Genomic DNA, 19260 nt, shown 5'->3' with positions numbered 1-19260 from the left:
CACTTTTTGGATTGAGCACATGCCATCAATGATCTCTCTTTTCTGGTTATATATTTTAGTTGCTGCCTTGCTGACTAATTTATGCATTTTTGGATTCAGCGCATGTCACTTTATTTTTGATATTGTACCCATACCCACGGATTTTGATGAATTCATGCATACATTTCACATTTATATATTTTTTTACATTCATTGATACACATTCTTTATTTTTGAATGCACATGTCACTTTAACAAAGAGCAATTGCACTATATAGAACTCCTAAAAAAGCCTAGCTAGTTCGCCATTTATTTATTTACCTTTCATAATGGTTATTAGTGGATATTTATAGGGTCACATTTTAAGTGCACCACCTTTGAACGACGCCACTTTCCCTTTCTTTGAGTTTATACATGTGCTGAGCATTGTTAACCATTTTTTTTTTTTTTAATGAAGTTCAAAGTTTAGATATAGTAGCTGGGGTATAGATCCTGCACTTTTAAAGTAGTCTATTTTCTTGTCAACCAGCAAAACCTTAAACAAAAAGAATAAAAAAAGTAAAAGAAATAAGGATACAACCCTTTACCACAAACTGTACTTTTTTTTTTTATTTGGGAGCCGCTGTGGGAAAAGGAGGAAGTAGAAACTCACCCATAAATCCTCCTTTGGCTATACTAATATATTCCTTGTTTTTCTGTAAAGAAAACAAATTATAACATTATCAATAGAAAGTAGAAAATAACTAGTATAAATGTTCTACAAAGCAGATTTCACTCTTCAGATTACCCAGATAGTGACCACCCACTCGCAATGTATTGCGGACAAGCGGCCGCTGTAGGCAATGCGACATAACTGTACGTCGCTGCCTACTTCTGGGTTTAGGGCGAGCACATACGCGCTCCCCTGCCGGCATCCACTGTCACTGTATGCAGCGGTAACCTGTCAGCAAGTCACGTCCAATGATTCACGGCTGGGACCTGATCAGCTGTGTATATTCACAGCCCAGAGCTCTGTGCTGACATTCAACAAAGCTCTGTATACAGGGAACGATTTCTGGGTTTCTCATCCAATTAGTAAAAGCAGCACACTTTGCATTACACATAGTTAGGCATACATTTAACCCTTTGATTACCCTAGATGTTAACTCCTTCTCAGCCAGGGTCATTAGTACAGTGTCAGCATAAAGGTTTTTTCACGGATTACTGTATTAATGTCACTGGTGATGTCAGCGCCAGTTAGTCAGTTCCCCCAAGTGTCAGATTGGAAGCTGCACTATTGCAGCCCCATTATAAGCTGTTGATCATCGCCATTAGTAGTATAAAATAAAAAATCCCTATATTATATATATATACATATACACACACACACACACACACACTATATACCCACAACATAGTTTGTAGACGCTATAACTTTCACGCAAACCAATCAATATACACTTATTGGGATTTTTGCTTATCAAACACATTTTGACCAAATTTATGAAGAAATTCGATTTTTCTTTTAATTGTATTTGATATATGTTTTATAGCAGAAGGTAAAAAATAGTTTTTCTACAAAATTTTCGGTCCTTTTTTCATTTAGATCTAAAAAAAAAAAACAGTGGTGATCAAATACCACCAAAAGAAAGCTATTTGTGTGAAAAGAAAAAAATGACAAACTTAATTTTGGTACAGCATTGCATGACTGCACAATCACCACTTAAAGTAGCAGAGTGCCAAATAGCAAAAAATGGGCTAGACATGAAGGGTAAAAGCTTCTGAAACCGAATTGGTTAATAAACATATACTGTAGGTGTTCCAAACTCCATGCTTGCTAGGTTTCTTCCATAAATTGGAAGTGCAGTTCTACAATAAAAACTGTCCTTTCCCCCCTTGCCCTTCTGACGAATACTATAAATAGACCTCAGATGCAGGAAATGGTGTTTACCCAATGGGGTGGATGTTTTCCCTGTAGGCAGTCCACCAGCTCACACATGCACAGGATTTTGGAAATACTAAAGCACTGTTCTGCATCTGCTCATATATTTACAGTTCTTCTCAGGGGAAAGGGTGAGGGGAGGTTGAATACATGGAGGACAGTTCCATATCATAGGAGGAACCTACCTAGAGTGGAATGTGGAACATGGATTTATAATGAGGGAGAAGGGGCAAGAAAAAAAAAAGGACGAAGGCTGAATGGGAGTAAACGTTTACAACAGATGTCCCCCCCTGCCTTGTAGATCAGTCCAATTACCTTTGGAGTTTTAGGATAGAATGAAAAAACATACATCATAACCATCATTGTATAGGCACCCAAACCAATAATGCATTACCCCAACTCCAGACTGCCCCATAAAAGGTAACAAGCTCCTACCTGTAAGAAGTGAGCGAGCACCATGTTCATATACATGTCCTCCTCTTCCCTTCCACTGCCCATAAAGCACAGGTGTTCTCCTGCAGCTACTGAGCCAGACTCCAGGGATTGCTTCTGAGCTTCCAAGAGAGACTTCACGGACAGGGCGAACTCTCCGGGGTTCTGCAGCATCTGCAACACACAATAGCTGTCACATACACAGAACTGCATCAACACACTAGTTGGGGGGGGTGTCAGGATTTAGCAACGGATAACCATTTTCTATGCCCAGAAGCAGCGCAAACAAATGATGAAAGGATGGGAGGGGGTTCACTGCAAATTTATATAGATGGACTTTTTTTTTTTTTATATACTTGAAAATTGCATATCTTGGAGTGAAGTATAAGACGCGGGTTCCTCCCATCTTCGCCTGTTTTCTCCTTACTTCTTGCCAACAAACAGGAGGCCTACAGAGTGGGTAGGGTTATATAGATACACTTGGAGGGCAGGCCCAGCAAAGCTTTTGCCAGCGTGCAATCACCTGAAGGTAGTGGCATATAATCCATGATCCAAAATGAATTTGTGCGTCTTATACTGTATTTCGAGATATGGAATTTACAAATGTGTCAACATTTTTATTATCTTAAAATCATAAAGTACAGGACTGATTCTTATGCTGGCCATATACCAGACGAAAAATCGGCCGAGTGTGCTTTAGAAAAAAAAACACATATGTTCGTGAGAACAAACAATATCGCCATAAAGTAATGATTGACTTTTGAACAATAAATAGTTTATGAACATCAATTTATAGTTTTTTTGTGCGGTTTTTGCATATAAAAAGGAAGAGACTAAATGTATTTGACCTCTGCACACTGGCTTCCTGTGGTCTACGTATATGCCCAGAGGAGCAACGTGCATTTGTCAGAACAAACTTTGTGCGTAGTGGGTATCTCTACTGCATCACCTACATCAGCGCCACCTTCAATATGGATGTGGATGAGAGGACCATTGCCATAGTAATGCTTGTAGTGATGGCTATACAGTAAGCAGAGGAGCCCAGAAGCAAAAGGCAAAAGTAATGGAGTAAAGAGTGGCTAAAGAGAAAACAGTGATAAGCTCTTGAACCAATGTCATATAAGAGAAGTTAAGGAAAACAATCCCGATGATCATTGGAAATTATCCGAGGATGCCTGATGAGTCCTTTCAGCTGCTCCTGAGTCAAGTGTCACCCCTCATAACAAAAAAGGACACTGCCTTAAGAACTAGCATCACAGTGGAGCAGACTGGTAGCAACACTTAGTTTCCTCTCAACTGGACAAAGTTTTGAAGACCTCATGTACACCACTGGAATCTCTGCCCAGTCGCTAGGCCCTGTTTGAATAGTTCAGTTCATGTGGTCATTGTTTGCAAAAATTTGCACCAAAACTTCATCTAATTTCTAATGTTGAGGACAAGCACTTTATTGTGGAAATAATATGTTTTACATACTGCATCTGTAATGTGGGTGCTTCATGCATTTATACTTCAGGCCTGCCTAGGAAAAACCTGGTTTGAGCAAAGCTGTCTTTAAAGTTTGTGCAGCCAGTCACCTCTACTATAGTTGTGTGCAGGCACAACAAGCTAAATATGTATGGACACATATGGTAGTAGTATTTTTATGCACCCAAATATCCCATATATGTGGACATGCACTCATTGCACTATATAGGAGTGACTGCCAACACAAACTTTAAAGATGAACTCAAACCAGGTTTATTCCGCAGGTCAAAATCTCCAGACTACTGATAATGTTTGTCAAAAAATTACAGTTTTGAAAACCATGAGAGATAATTAAAAATCTTTGTTTGATGGATGTATAATGTTATGTAAAACGTGACAATAATGTTTAACATTTTTGGAGGCTATTAACAAGTGGTCGACCAGCCACCGTTGTTATACTGTGGCAGGTCAGCACGATCCCGCAAATCATCATAGCTGTATGTCTGCTTCTTTAAGAGGGATAGCAGGCCCACGCCCGCTTAGGGGAGAATCGCAGATCGCCACCATTACTAGTAAAAAAAAGTTATAATAATAAAAATGCCATAAATTTATTCCCTATTCTGTGCATAATATAACTTTTGCGCAAACCAATCAATATACGCTTATTGCGATTTTTATTACCAAAAATATGTGGAAGAATACATATCGGCCTAAACTGAGAAAAAAAATACGCTTTTAAAAAAAATTAAAAAAAATTGTGGATATTTATTATAGCAAAAAGTACAAAATAGTGTATTTTTTTTCAATGCCAAACTAATGCCTGCAGGGTACTAAGTGCTAGATGTTTGAAAAATACAGACAGAAGAAGTTGCAAGATGAGAAACTACAATAAGTTTTAAGATGGAGTTCACTATGTGAAGGCTAAGCAAAAGGGGCTCTAGGTAGTGGAAATATCCTCACATAGTGAGGAGAGTCCTAATGGCCCTGAATGGAGAGAACAAAGCACAAAAAAAAAAAAAAAAAAGTGTCCATCAGCAGAACCTGGGAAAAATTCTTATGGATGGGCAACCAAGAGGTGCCATTGAGCGTATAATTCTGTGGACCAGATAGAAATAAAATTGTGATAAAGCGGGGACATGAATGAGAATTACCGTATATACTCGAGTATAGGCCGACCCGAATATAAGCCGAGGCCCCCAATTTACCCCCAAATAAACTGGCAAACTTATTGACTCGTGTATAAGCCGAGGGTGAGACATGCCTGTCCATCCCTGTGTGTGTGTCCGTCCATCCCTGTGTGTCCGTCCATCCCTGTGTGTCCGTCCATCCATCCCTGTGTGTGTCCATCCATCCATCCATCCCTGTGTGTGTGTGTCTCCATCCATCCATCCATCCATCCCTGTGTGTGTGTGTCTCCATCCATCCATCCATCCCTGTGTGTGTGTGTCTCCATCCATCCATCCATCCCTGTGTGTGTGTGTATCCATCCATCCCTGTGTGTGTGTGTGTCTCCATCCATCCATCCATCCGTGTGTGTGTGTCTCCATCCGTGTGTGTGTGTGTCTCCATCCGTGTGTGTGTGTGTGTGTGTGTGTGTGTGTGTGTGTGTGTGTGTGTGTGTGTGTGTGTGTGTGTGTGTGTGTGTCCAGCCTACCTGCACCTACACCCGCAGCAGATCGCAAAACGCAGTGCGGAAATGAATAGGGTTTGCAGTGTTAGCTGCATGGCAATATAGTGTGAACCAGGGCTGAGGACCCATTCACTTTGGCAGGGAAAAGGGAATAGTTGAGTCGCAGATTTATTCCCGCTGGCCACCCACACAGAGAAGACCATCCAGCAGCCACTTTGCGTCATAGCCACGACAAAAATCCCATCATGTTTAGTGGGCAGTACAGGTGTGTGTGTGTGTGTGTGTGTGTGTGTGTGTGTGTGTGTGTGTGTGTGTGTGTGTGTGTGTGTGTGTGTGTGTGTGTCCAGCCTACCTGTGTCCCGAGCCTTTGTCCCGAGCCTCCGTCCCGTGTCGTGCCTTGCCTTCGTCCCGTCCCGTCCCGTGCCGTGCCTTGCCTTGCCTCCGTCCCGTGCCCTCTTCGTCGGCGGCCATTGTAAAATTCAAAAGCCGCGCCTCCTCCTTCGCCTGTGATAGGCGGAACACTGAATTTCCCAGCAGCCTGTGTTCCGCCTATCATGGACGTCGTATCATCCTCGTCCGTAGTACGAGGATGAGACGATGCCCGTGATAGGCGGAACACAGGCTGCTGGGAAATTCAGTGTTCCGCCTATCACAGGCGAAGGCGGAGCCGGAGGCGCGGCTTTTGAATCATAGAATGGCCGCTGTCTGTCTGCTCGACACGCTGATCGAGCGGGCAGACAGCGATGACTCGAGTATAAGCCGAGGGGGGCACTTTCAGCCTCAAAAAAGAGGCTGAAAATCTCGGCTTATACTCGAGTATATACGGTAAGTCACAATTAGACCCAGGTACCCCAGATGACAGAAGATCAGGGGGAGAAGGCCAAGAAGGAAGTGGGATCTACCGAAAAAGGGAGGAGTGTGATCATCAGCATTTGAGAAATTGGTTCAAATAACTGGGCTTAGGAGCCCTGTAAAAAAAACATTTCAAGGCACCCAAGGATATGAATGGGTGTAATTTTCTTAGGTCTAATAAAAATGCACCACAGATTTGTGGCAATTTGTTTTCAACAATGCAAGGACTACATTGATGAGACACAAAGGAAGTATAACCCATCATATTGCATTTGCTGGAACAAAACTCTAAAATGAGACACAGTGACAGATTTATATTAGAGCAGGCAGAAGTCTACCTACTGCAGTAATTTGCGACAAAATGTTTTAAGGCCATGATGGGACAGGAGTCCCTAAAGAGTCAATGGGCCCTGCGCAGGATTTCGAATATCCTTGTAATTTTTTTTCCAAAGGGTAAGATGACCAACGCTTTGGGACTATAAAACTGCAAGGAGGTGCAGGGATATTGTCTGCTTTTGTGAAGTAGCCGGTTGAAACTGGGTAGTGATAAACAACAGAGAGGGTGGGTCTTTCCAAAAGACAGTGAGGTTTGCTTTTGATCCGTTTATGTGGTGCTTTTTGCGATGCGTTTTTCAAACATTTTGTATTTTTTATGATATTTTTTTTGGCCAATTTGTTCTTGGGCATATAAAAAAATTATGCAAAACGTGGCAAAAATCCACTATGTGCTTTATCTTAGCTTCTCCACTGAAGTCTATTAACTAAAATGCACCATTTTGCATTTAAAAAAAGTCCCTGATCCTTTCCAAAAGCACAGCAAAAAAAAAAAAAAAAAACATAGATGTGAACGTGTCCCTTAGAAACCATGTTAAATGGATTGTAGTGCATGTCTGCAAAAAGCACTGGAAAAAAAATAAATAAAAGGACTGAGGTGTCTCTGCTCTAAGCTGGAGCATATGCCAGTAAACACCCCTCTCATCCATCTTCATTTTGAAGGTGGCTTTTTAGCAGGTCTGTAGGGCTTGGAGGTAAAGAGTCTACCACAAAACGAAGAGCCTGCAGTAGATGACGACATCTGGAGTGGGGAAGCAGATCGGAGACATTCAGCAGGAGGAGGATAAACGAATAGGGAGGTGCGATTGTGGATCTTCTGTAACTGTCTACATGTATTCTAGGGCAAGAGGTGTAATCTTGCAAAAATAACAGGATTATCTATATACCAGGAGAATATTCACTGCGAAGATCTCCAGTCCAGTTTGCCATAGCCTGGGAAACTGACAGAGCAGCAATAGTAAGCTGCAAGGCAAGACCTACCAGTGATCAAAAAAGGAAAAGGGCTTTCTAAATGTTCCCTTAACAACTTCAATACCGCACGCCGTCATATGACATCCTTGACTTTGTGCAGGGATATCTGAATGATGCCTGCAGCTACAGACATTCAGATATTATTATTTGCAGGTGGCGATTCTGTGCATGATAAGAATGATCATAGCAGCAGTTCCACCGCTTGAACGTTCTTATAGGTGACGGGAGGGGACGTCGCCCCCATTTGGTGCTTCTCCCATGCCATTGGGGGCCCGGAGAAACAATCAGACGCCGCTGGATGATGACCATAGAGATTTCTGGTGACCAGATGGTGACCAGTCATCTCTATGACCGTTGGAAGACGGTATGACGCCACGCCTGGAGGACCCCGCATGTAAACAAAACCACGATCGCGGCTGTCAGCGCGAGATCGATTAGTTTTTTTTTTTTCGATCTCATGCTTTACAGCCTGGAGGAGAGATGTGGGGTCTTACTGACCCTGCATCTCTCCATAAAGAGGACCTGTCACAATAGATTCCTATTACAAGGGATGTTTATATTCCTTAGGAATAAAAGTGATCCAAAAAAAAATTTTTATGTAAAAAAATAAAAATAAATAAAAAGTGTAAAAATAAAAAAGTAAAATATATATATATATATATTTTTTTTTTTTTAAATGCCCCTGTCCCCAGTAGCTTGCGCTCAGAAGTGAACACACACACACATAAGTCCCGCCCACATATACAAACGGCGTCCAAACCACACGGGAAGCATCGCCGTGTGCGTTAGAGCAAGAGCAACAATTCTAGCACTACACCTCCACTAACTCTAAACTGGTAACCTGTAAAAAAAATGTAAAGCGTTGCCTATGGAAATATGTAAGTACCGAAGTTTGGTGCCATTCCATGAGTGTGCGCAATTTTAAAGCATGACATGATGGGTATCTATTTACTCAGCGTAACATTATCTTTCATATTATAGAAAAAAAATTGGGCTAACTTTACTGTTTTGTTATTTTTTTAATTCATGAAAGCGTTTGAAAAATGATTGCGCAAATACCGTGCGAGATAAAGTTGAAATGAATAAAGTTTTATTCCCTAGGGTGTCTGCTAAAAAAAACATATATAAATGTTTGGGGGTTCTGAGTAATTTTCTAGCAAAAAAATGATTTTTACATGTAGGAGAGGAGTGCCAGAATAGGCACAAGCACTACCTGATCATTCAGTCCACTGTAGCCAGCATATGGTAAGAAGCCACAATATTTAACTTCACAGAAATTTTGGCGGTGAAAAAATCTTCAACAGCCTCCACTAAAATGTTAGTGCCTCCCTTGCTGTCAGCAAACATAAGTGAGCCAGGCAATCTACATTCTAATGCATAATCTGTTAGTGCAAAGGAAGGATCTTTCCGTGCAGGTACTCACAGAATGGATGTGGACTGAGGATTTTCAGTGTGTCTGGTATGAGGGAATTGCAATAACCCAAGTTACTGTGGCTGTCTCTGCGGTATCAGGCAACAGGTAAGACAAGTAGTGTCAAAAATACATGAAAATATAAGTGAGCAGACTACATACAATGAAAATAAAATAACATTAAAAGACAATGTTGCCACAGGCACACACAGACACACCCAGAGTGAGGGCACTTGATGGATGAAGGGCCCACACTGGTTAGAACTGTCCAATACATATAACCAATAGACCTGGGATAGAGCTTCAGACCTCTGTCTGCTCTTTTTCCTAGAATCAACCAAGTGGGTTATATGCAAAAATACAATTAAGACACAGAGACACTATCATAACAGTATCTACAGATGAACTGTGGATTGAAAATAAAGTCACTGAAATCTGCTGGTGAAGGATGAAGTGGACTAGATCAGTGGTGATGGCTCAAGAAGTAATGGAACCTGAGTTCTTAGGGTTGATAATCAGTAGGCTGTTCCGTGAGATGAGCAGAGCAAGAGAAAGCGCCCTGCGTGCTGGAGATACACAAGTTACTCACGGTTAGCAGATCAAGAGGCTGCTGAAGGCAGGGATAGCCGTGACTCCAAAAAGGTGGTCAGATTGGTTTTGCAGGTGTGCGGTGCAGTAGATCGCTGCTCAGAGGGAGGGCTTAGCGTGTGCTCTGCAATCAGCGTGTATGAAGAGCTAAATGCTGCTGCTAGTTAGTCAGGTGTGCAGTGCAGTGGATTGATGCTTAGAGAGAGGGCGGCTTGGCATGCGCTTTGCAACAGGTACATTCTGAGGAGCTAAATGCTGTGCGCACAGCAGACATCAGTCTCTCCCAGGAAGGGACGGGAGCCTCTATCGGTGCGAGGCTACCATTCGGCTCTTTGAAAATTCTTTAGCCCAACCGGGCTTACCGTTGGGTATGGGTCCTTCACTGGTGGGGATAAACTGGCAGTCCGGGGTGCCCCCCGAGTGGCACTAGGAGATGCTGGGGTTCCTCCACAACAAGGAATGTCCTAGTTGCATTCAGTTTCATCCAGAAAATTGTGGCAATTGGTTAGAGAGGGCGAACTAGGGTGCCAAGAGCAACTGGGGGAACTGTGGCCGACACCGATGCATTTCACTAACAAGGAGTGTGAACTTCTTCAGGGTGGTGAGCCCCCCATGTGTGCAGACCTTTTTAGTCTTTGGTAGTTTTTCAAATGAAGACAGATCTAATGATCCTTGAAAGGAGTGTTGTTAACCCTTTTGTGAGTGGCTAAATTGTGTATATGGGTTTTCAGTAGGTTGCCATCATGTGGACATTTAGGAATATTGCAAGTCATGGTTTTCATTAAAGGGCATTTATCAAAGTCACAAGCCAACATGATACATATTATACAATCTTACTTGGCAAATTACCAATAATTATATGGCATAAATAGCTAATTGCATCAAAGGATGTGGTGATAGTAAGTTTCATCTAAGCGGTCAGCTCATTGCAGACATGGCTAGGAGGAGGATATTGCTGGTATATAGGTATATGACTAGCTTGTCCTATGGGTTAACACCTGGAGTTTCAGTTAGTTATGGAGTCCCATGGGTGCCATAGTTCCCAGCCGAAAGATCCATTCCTTCGCACGTGGAAAGAGTCAAAGCAAAAAAGCTTTTAACATGGAGGTCATTTATCCACTTACAGACCGGACCATTTTGCTGGCTTAAGATTCGGCACTGCTTTAACTGACAATTGCACGGTTGTGCGACGTGGCTCCCAAACAAAATTGATGTCCTTTTTTTCCCCACAAATAGGGCTTTTTTTGGTGGTATTTGATCACAACGGCATTTTTTATTTTTTGCGCTATAAACAGAAATTGAGCGACAATTTTGAAAAAAACGCATTTTTTTTTTACTTTTTGTTATAATAAATATCCCCCAAAAATATATATTTAAAAAAAAAAAATGCCCTCAATTTAGGCCGATACGTAGTCTTCTACATATTTTTAGTAAAAAAAAAAAAAAAAAAACGCAATAAGCGATTATTGATTGGTTTGCGCAAAAGTTATAGCGTTTACAAAATAGGGAATAGTTTTATGGCATTTTTTATTAATAATTTTTTTTTTTTTTACTAGTAATGGCAGCGACCAGCGATTTTTATTGTGACTGCGACATTATGGCAGACACATCAGACATTTTTGACACATTTTTGGGACCATTGTCATTTATACAGCAATTAGTGCTATACAAATGCATTGATTCCTGTGTAAATGACACTGGCAGTGAAGGGGTTAACCAGGGGGAGGCAGTGTAGGGGTTAAGTGTTCCTAAGGGCGTGTTACTAACTGTGGGGGGCTGGGCTTTGTTTTAGTGAACACTGATCTCTGCTCCAATCACATGGAGCAGAGATGAGCGTCACTTGTTGCTAGGCAGAATGGGGAGATGCTGTTTACAACAGCATCTCCTCATTCAGCTGCACCGTGAGACGATCGTGGGTATGCCCGCGGCGATAGAGTCCGCGGGACCCGTGACCGGACTCACGCGGTCCCAACCGGCACACGAGCACGCCACTGGCGGTGCGCTTGCGATGGCAGGGCGGCATTTAAAATTAGACGTATCTGTACGCCAATATGCCTGCCCGTGCCATTCTGCCAACGTACATCTGCGTACGCCGGTGGAGAAGTGGTTAATTGACCTTTATTGGTATTTGAGAAAAGGTTGAGCAATTGGTTTCTCATCGTCTTTTCCTCTGATGCTCGACAGATGTTCACCAATTCATACCTTCAGGGGCTGTTTTCTTTTGCCCACAGTTTGTGACACAGGCACTCTCCGACATGTAAAGAACTCTTGTGGTGTTGCAATTGATAAATTGTTATATTTTATATGTTTTTCGCCTACTTGCATCCGTGAAGGTATTAGTTCCATCAACGTGAGGGCAGATACTACATTTTCCATATTTTCATGTATTTATGACACAAATAAAGAATTTTTAAACTGTAGTGTTGGGCCCTATATTCACCCAACACTACGACCCTATGAGATGATCTGGTACCTTCTCTTCTTTTTAACAGGTAAGACAGCAAATGATCAGCTTGCATCAATAGTGAAAAACAGTGTCTGAAGTGCACAGTTAGGAGACCGCCAAATAAAAATAGGTTATGCTGTAATAACACCATCCACAAGGCTGAATAAAGCAAAACAGTAATAACTACGGAAAAAAAAAGAAAAAACAAAAAGTGTAGATTATCTCATAACCTATAAATCCAAAACTGCTTGGGTGTGTTAGCATTGTGGTGTGTCTTGTAAGATAAAAGAATATAATCTAGTGTGTACTTCAGTTCCAAGTAATGATTCAAGAGGGCATGCATAGTCAGCTACCAGTATATAAAAAAGTTACAGAAAACCATGTCTCACCTTGTCCACGTCACTGGTCCCATTCAGGGTCAAGGCTTCGCCTGTCATGCTGGGCATACCCCTAAAGGTGTCTTTAGGGTTAGGGTGCCGTAGAAATGGACCACAGCCCTGTATTTGTAGAACACCCTGCAGCTAACTACACTCATTGCACCACATGGCAAGTGGAGGGCCTAAAGCAGGATCCAGTACTCAAAGCAGACATTACTGGCCAGCCCTGCTGCCACAGCATATGGTTCCCGTGGTATACATTGAGAGTAATCAATCTGGAAACTGCTAGTGAGCCACATGGCAAAAGGCAGTTGTACCCTGATAGTAGTATCATTACAAAATAAAAAAAAAGGAATTCTGGTGAAAAAGAGAGAAAGCTCCAGGAGGAGGAGTTCATCGCCGAAGGACACGAAAAGGAAAAAAAACAAAAAAAATAAAAAAATAAAAATAAATGGAGCCTCACAGGCTGAGCAGGATTATATGTATACACTGGGAGGCAGGCCCAGCAAAGTTTTTGCTAATGTTCAATCACCCGATGGTAGTGGAATAAGAGATAACACCTCTCATCGTCTAATAATCAATTCCTGTGTCTTGTACTGTACTCCAAGATATGGAATTTACAGATACATCAAATTATCCTAAATTGTACAATACGATATGATTAAGATATTAGCTTTTAAAGCAATGGAAAATGCACATATTTGTAAACACAATACAAACATTACAAGTGACAATTGTTATGACTTACCAAATCAGAGTCCAAGTGAAATGCTGTAGACAGGTGGCCAGAATTGTACTGCTCTGCTGGTCGGCAATCCACCACAAAGAACCGTACGCCCTCCTAAAATAACCCGGTAATTAAAATTGAAAAAAGCAAAAAAATATATAGATTTGATTCTAAAGCTGGTCATGCAGTTTTTTTCTTTAAATCATTTTATTGCAAAATATTTGTATTGTATGGTTAGGCTTATAAAACATATTATGAAAGTGGAAATCTCAATTTATAAACATCAATTGTTCCTGTTGGAGGTCTAAAAAGGAATGCATTGGAGACATGGTAAGTGGACTTGAAAGACACTTTTTGTTTCTTTTATACAGCCTGCCACACAAACAAAAAAGGTGGATGGAGCAATCTTTCCTGCCAGCCACCAGTCAAGAAATTTTTTCCAACACATCCCTTTGACAGAACTGGATCAAACAATCGACTCCAGTCGAGCAGGCACTGCCACACACAAATTAAGATCTTTCACTTCCTGCTGAACACATTTCTACACTATATGGCCAGCTTCAAGTGAACTAAAGTCGCACTTGAATGAGACTAATGCATAGAATGCATTAGGATAAAAAACCTTCTGCCTTTACAACCACTAAGACACAGAGCACTCCTCCATTCCAGCGGTGGGACTCTCGGTCTGATGATAATTAAAATTTAGCAAACTACAATCTTTGGAATTCTAGAGGGGGGGGCTATAAAAAAAAAAATCAACCAACCTGCTACTATGTCTCTACACACACCACAATCAAACCATAGAATTTGCCTTTTTTGATTCGATTCTAAAATCATTCAGTGTTTACAATGTTTCTGATGGTGTCAGATTCAAAATGTCAATTTTAATGGGCATTGTATGCACCGTTGTTAAGTTTCTGATAACCATTTAAATGCATTACTTTCTGCTACTGCTCCCCTTTTCCCAACCACATTATGCTCTCCTGAATCACTTACCAGCTGTTTCACTCTCACACGCTAAAAAGGTACTTTACATCCCAAAATTGGATAACTATCCAGCTGCTCTGACTCCCAGAAGCCACTAATGTCTTGCAGGGTTTGAAACTTTATAACCACATCAATAATTTCTTGCATTATGTGCCATCTGCATACTTTGAGCACTACCACACCTGTTTGGCAAGTGCTGCTGACATTCCTACTTCCTCCAGTTCCACAGTACACTGCCTTAATGTCCCAGGAACTCAACTTCATGTATCCTCCCCCTATGCAATGCTTTATTTGTATGTTCGCTCTTTTAGGGAATGTAGAAAATGTACACACACACACACACACACACACACACACACACACACACACACACACACACACACACACACACTCTCTCTCTCTTTCTCTAAAGTCAGGCAGGATGTTACCTAGCATGTCTATATTGTACAGAATGTGTCATGTCTATACTGCCAAGAGTGTGCCCTTTACACACAGGAGGCACCAAGATGATTTCTGAACAATTGTTTTTAAAACGGTCTTGAAAATACATAATAGCTGAATGAGTTTTTCTTGCTTTGATCTAGAAAAAGGTTATTGAGTAGCATTTCCTTACCTCTTGATGATTAGCTTGAAGAATTTCTGATACAGAAACGGCTAAGCAAAGAGCCTGGCTAAGATCAGTGTCATCTTTCAGAGCAATGAGGCTACTACCAAACAGATTCTGGTTATCCTAGAAAGAAAAACATGACCTGTGAATCAATAAAAGCATTTACATAGTAAGGCTTAGTTTACAGAGACCAGCTTGCAAATGTAAGTCTGAAGAGCGATGTGTACTGCAACTATTTGAAAAGTATTTAAAGAGATTCAGTCCGCCTTCTTGAAGCCCTTAACAGTCCCCATCACTTATGCTCTGGGAGTGTTGAAGGCAGATCTTTATGGGAGTGTTGGCTGTTGAACCTACCAGGTTGTTAGCAGACCTTCAGTTCTTTTCGAGCAGTGCTAAACTTCCTTAAGCCAGCTAACAAGGAAAGAACTCTCACCAAGATCTGCACCTAAAATTCCCTGACTGGACTTTTACAACTAAGGTGAGAATTACATTTTGTTTGCCACTCTATTAAGGGTAAGGGGGGTACGTTTCTTACCTTGCTTTAAAAGATATTTTGTATGTAGAACTCAGTGGCATATAAACAAGTTCCTCACACAGTTTACAGTGCATATTTTCAGGGACTGCACAATCACTTGGTAGGCAATGGTGCCACAGCTGATTGGAGGACAATAAACTAATCTGTACTAGAGCTGCACAATAATATCGTTAAAGAATCAAGATTGCGAGATCTTAAAAAAAAAAGCATTTCCTTGATTGCTGTCAACACCCCCTGACCCCCCCCCCCAAAAAAAAAAAAAACAGGCAGCCTGCCAAGTTTCTCACAACAGTGCTTAGGCGGTCTGCTAATGAGGCAAGTTTAACCACCTAAAAAAGAAGTCCAGCCTGAGCTCAATTGGCTGGGCTTCTCCTATGGGTCACAGGGGTGCAATTTGTTTTGCACTCCTGTGACCATTTTTCAGCAGAGAGGGGACTAAAGTGCCAAACTGAGAGCCATCTCAGCCTTTCAGCGAGCTGCTGAGATGGCTGCTCCCCACCCCTCCACAGCTCAGTGCTCCAGTGGGCATGGAGGAGCAGAGCAGGAGAGCTGCCGATTGACTGGCAGCAGCTCTGTGTTCAGGGAGCCAAGAGTACCGACCCATCCCTCTTTCTGTTCCTGGCCCCACCCTCCAATCGAGTGCCCCCTCAGTGAGCATCTTCCTATGGGGGCACCCAGGACGAGTCAGAGCTCTGTGTATCCATTCAGACATGAAGCTCCAACCGGCCCCGCCCTGCCCCCTCTCTCTCTGCCGATTGGCTGACTGATTGATTGACAGCCATGGGAGCCAATGTCATCGCTGTTGTTTCTCAGTCAAACAGGAGGAGTGTCGCGGATCGCTTAGACATTCATGCACAGCGCTGGAGAAAGATGGGGCTCAGGTAAGTAATTAGGGGGTGCTGGGGAGGCTTCTACACAGCCTTTTTTATCTTAATGCAAATAATGCATTAAGATAAAAAAACATTGTGTCTTTAAAACTCCTTAAAAACTACCATATTTTCCAGTGTATAAGGCGACCGGGCGTATAAGACGACCCCCTAATTTTACTGTATTTATACAGTTTTTGCCTATACTGTTTAGACGACCCCCCCTTCCAAGGCTTCATATTTCCTATATTTCCGTCTTCTTGCTGGAGCTATACCGCGCTGAGCCAATCATGGTGAGTGATGTATTCTATTAATGAATACAAAGCCTGTTTGGATTGGCAGAGGCTGTAACATCATCAGACCGCGCCTCTCTGACTCTCAAAGCCATACTGAGCAGGCTACTCTATGTCATCTGCTCGGATTGGCAGAGGATGTTACTCCAATCTGAGCAGGCTCTGTATTCATTAATAGAATACATCGCTCGCTGGGATTGGCTCAACGGTGTATACTGTATGTAGCCGAAGCTACATATAGTATTACCACACATCTGGCGGGCTGACATACAGCGGGCTGCATTTTATACCCAGTGTATAAGGCGACCCACGCTTTTTGCCCTTTTACTTTTATTTTTTTTAAGTGTAGAAGGTCGTCTTATATGCCGGAAAATACAGTAAATCTTTTTCTGACACCTGTTTACAAGATAAAAACAGTATTTTTTGCCCCAAAAATAATATTTATTTTTTTAGCAGAGACTCTAGAAAATAAAATGATGGTTGTTGCAATATTTTATGTCACACTGTATTTGCGCAGCAGTCTTTTAAACGCAATATTTTTGGAAAAAAATACACTTTAATGAATAAAAAAAAAATTAACAGTAAAGTTAGCCCAATTTTGTTGTATAATGTCAAAGAGTATGTTATGCTAAGAGAAAATCGAGAGAGAAAAATTGTGACCTTTATTCCAAACAAAAAATAAATAAAAATAGTGATTCTAATTTTTGCCAAAATCGTGCAGCTCTACTCTGTATTCACAGGGCCAAGAGGGATGGCAAGATAAAAACTGTCCTGGAAGGCATAGAGAAAACCCTCATCTCAGCAAAAAAAAAGTACATTTACAGGCTTAATTACCTTACGGAAAGACGCAGGAGTTTTATTGTAGTAATGTTGAGCTAAACTGAACAGGTCTTCGATGTCTCCGACCTCTAAATTTGTTGGGGGACTTTCCAGGAATTCTGGAACAAAGTGTAAACATTTTTTGAGTTTAAACCTATTCATAACACTTCTAAAATGAAAAAGGTCACTTAAATAAGCAGAGAGACAAATGAACAAAATCTTTAACGCAAGGGTGGTCAAGCAATAGTGGCCCAAGACCTCAAACCAGATGGTGGACCGGCAAGCCTAGAGCACAATCAATAGGTTGCTGATCTGCCATCCTAGAGCTTTAGAGTGTATGGAGCTGCCAGTGGAGGAAGCAGGTGGCCACAGAGGGAGCAGGAGCTGCATAAGCCGATGCTTTCTGTATTGCACTGTCCAAGGCAGAGTGATACCAAGCACGCTTCGCTTGCTATCATTTTGTGGCATATCCTGAGAGTTTGGTGCACTTTCAAAAAGTGCACCACACCCGCAAGATGCAATAAAAGTCTATGGCTCAGTGCAGCTAACCCGCAGAAGAGCTGCAGGTGTACTGTGCTACACCCACAATGCGGGTAAACTGCAGCACATCAGTGTGAAATTCAGCCTTATAAGGGGCACAGAACAGTAAGGGATCTCTTACATTTGTGGTCTGGAGGGCAGTAAAACCTCATAGTTCATTGTGGCCCACAACCAGTTACAAAAACACGCACGCAAGTGACCCTTACTCTTCAAAAGATTGAGCATCCCCTGCTTTAAAGCATGTTAAAACATATATATCACATACTTTAGTTTTAAAACCATCCAGGTAAATAATAAAATCAGGTTTTAGAAAACTGATGCTTCCATAGTCTTGTTGAGAGCCATTTTTCTTACTCTGAGCTGTGACAGCATTACTAGATGCTCTCAACACCTTCACAGCTATTTATATCACTAACCCCAATGAATAACAATCACACTATTTTATCAATGGGTATCATGCATTAAAGCACTGACAGTCAGCAACAATACTCAGGAAGGCTGCAATGTTTAAACGATGCTCAACTGGTACTAAGGGGCACAAAGTGTGCAAAGAAAATATCTCCCACACAATAACACCACCGGCCTGAAATGTTGATACAAGGCAGGATGGATCCATGTTTTCATGTTGTTTATGTCAAATTCTGACCCTACTATCTGAATGTTGCAGCTCAAATTGAGACTCATCAGACCAGGCAACATTTTTCCAATCTTCTATTGTCCAATTTTGGTTAGCCTGTGTGAATTATAGCCTCAGTTTCCTATTCTTAGCTGACAGGAGTGGCACCTGGTGTGGTCTACTGCTGCTGTAGCCCATCTGCTTCAAGGTTTGATGTGTTATGCATTCAGGAGATAGTATTCTGCATACGTTTGTTTTAACAACTGGTTGAGTTACTGTTGCCTTTCAATCACCTCAAACCAGTGTGCCCAGTCTCCTCTGACACCAACAAGGCATTTTCGTCCGCACAACTGCCGCTCACTGGATATTATCTCTCTTTTGGACCATTTAAAAAAAAAAAAATGTATCTGTCAACTCTAGAGATGGTTGTGCGTGAAAATCCCAGTAGATCAGCAGTACTTGAAATACTCAGACCAGCCATCTGGCACCAACAACCATGCCACATTCAAAGTCTCATAAATCCCCTTTCTTCGCCATTCCGATGCTTGGTTTGAACTTCAGCAATTCATCTTCACCACATCTAGGATGCCTAAATGCATTAAGTTGCTGCCATGTGATTGGCTGATTAGCAATTTGTGCTACCAAGTAATGGAACAGGTGTACCTAATAAAGTGGTGTGTGAGTGTATGTGGCCACACAAAGCCTTAAATTAAAAAAAATAAAATAAAATCTACTATAACAATTTTACAAAGAATCAACGGTAGCATTCACCACACTACTCTTCTTGTTTCATTTAGTATTTACTAGATCACATGATCTTTAAGCACATCAAATGCCCCTAATTCCCTAGAGTGAAGTCACAGAT

The 19260-nt window shown here is 41.6% G+C and overlaps 1 protein-coding gene across 2 annotated transcripts in view; it reads right to left on the bottom strand.

Annotated features, from left to right (window-relative positions):
- The window catches only part of TBC1D23 (TBC1 domain family member 23), a 118572-nt gene that overhangs the window by 39969 nt on the left and 59343 nt on the right, over nucleotides 1–19260 (bottom strand). For both annotated transcript variants that reach the window (XM_077480199.1, XM_077480200.1), the window contains exons 8-12: nucleotides 17255–17358; nucleotides 14733–14849; nucleotides 13154–13246; nucleotides 2336–2506; nucleotides 632–674 (exon numbers count right to left, since the gene is read on the bottom strand). In XM_077480199.1, coding sequence (XP_077336325.1) covers nucleotides 632–674; nucleotides 2336–2506; nucleotides 13154–13246; nucleotides 14733–14849; nucleotides 17255–17358 — 528 coding nt within the window. The remainder of the gene's footprint in view (nucleotides 1–631; nucleotides 675–2335; nucleotides 2507–13153; nucleotides 13247–14732; nucleotides 14850–17254; nucleotides 17359–19260) is intronic.

This window comes from Lithobates pipiens, unplaced genomic scaffold (assembly GCF_037356315.1).
Source record: "Lithobates pipiens isolate NorthernLeopardFrog02 unplaced genomic scaffold, aLitPip1_a1.2 Scaffold_16, whole genome shotgun sequence".
NCBI lineage: Eukaryota > Metazoa > Chordata > Amphibia > Anura > Ranidae > Lithobates > Lithobates pipiens.
The sequence above is the reverse complement of the archived record's forward strand: the minus strand, read 5'-3'. Positions and strand labels throughout refer to the sequence as shown.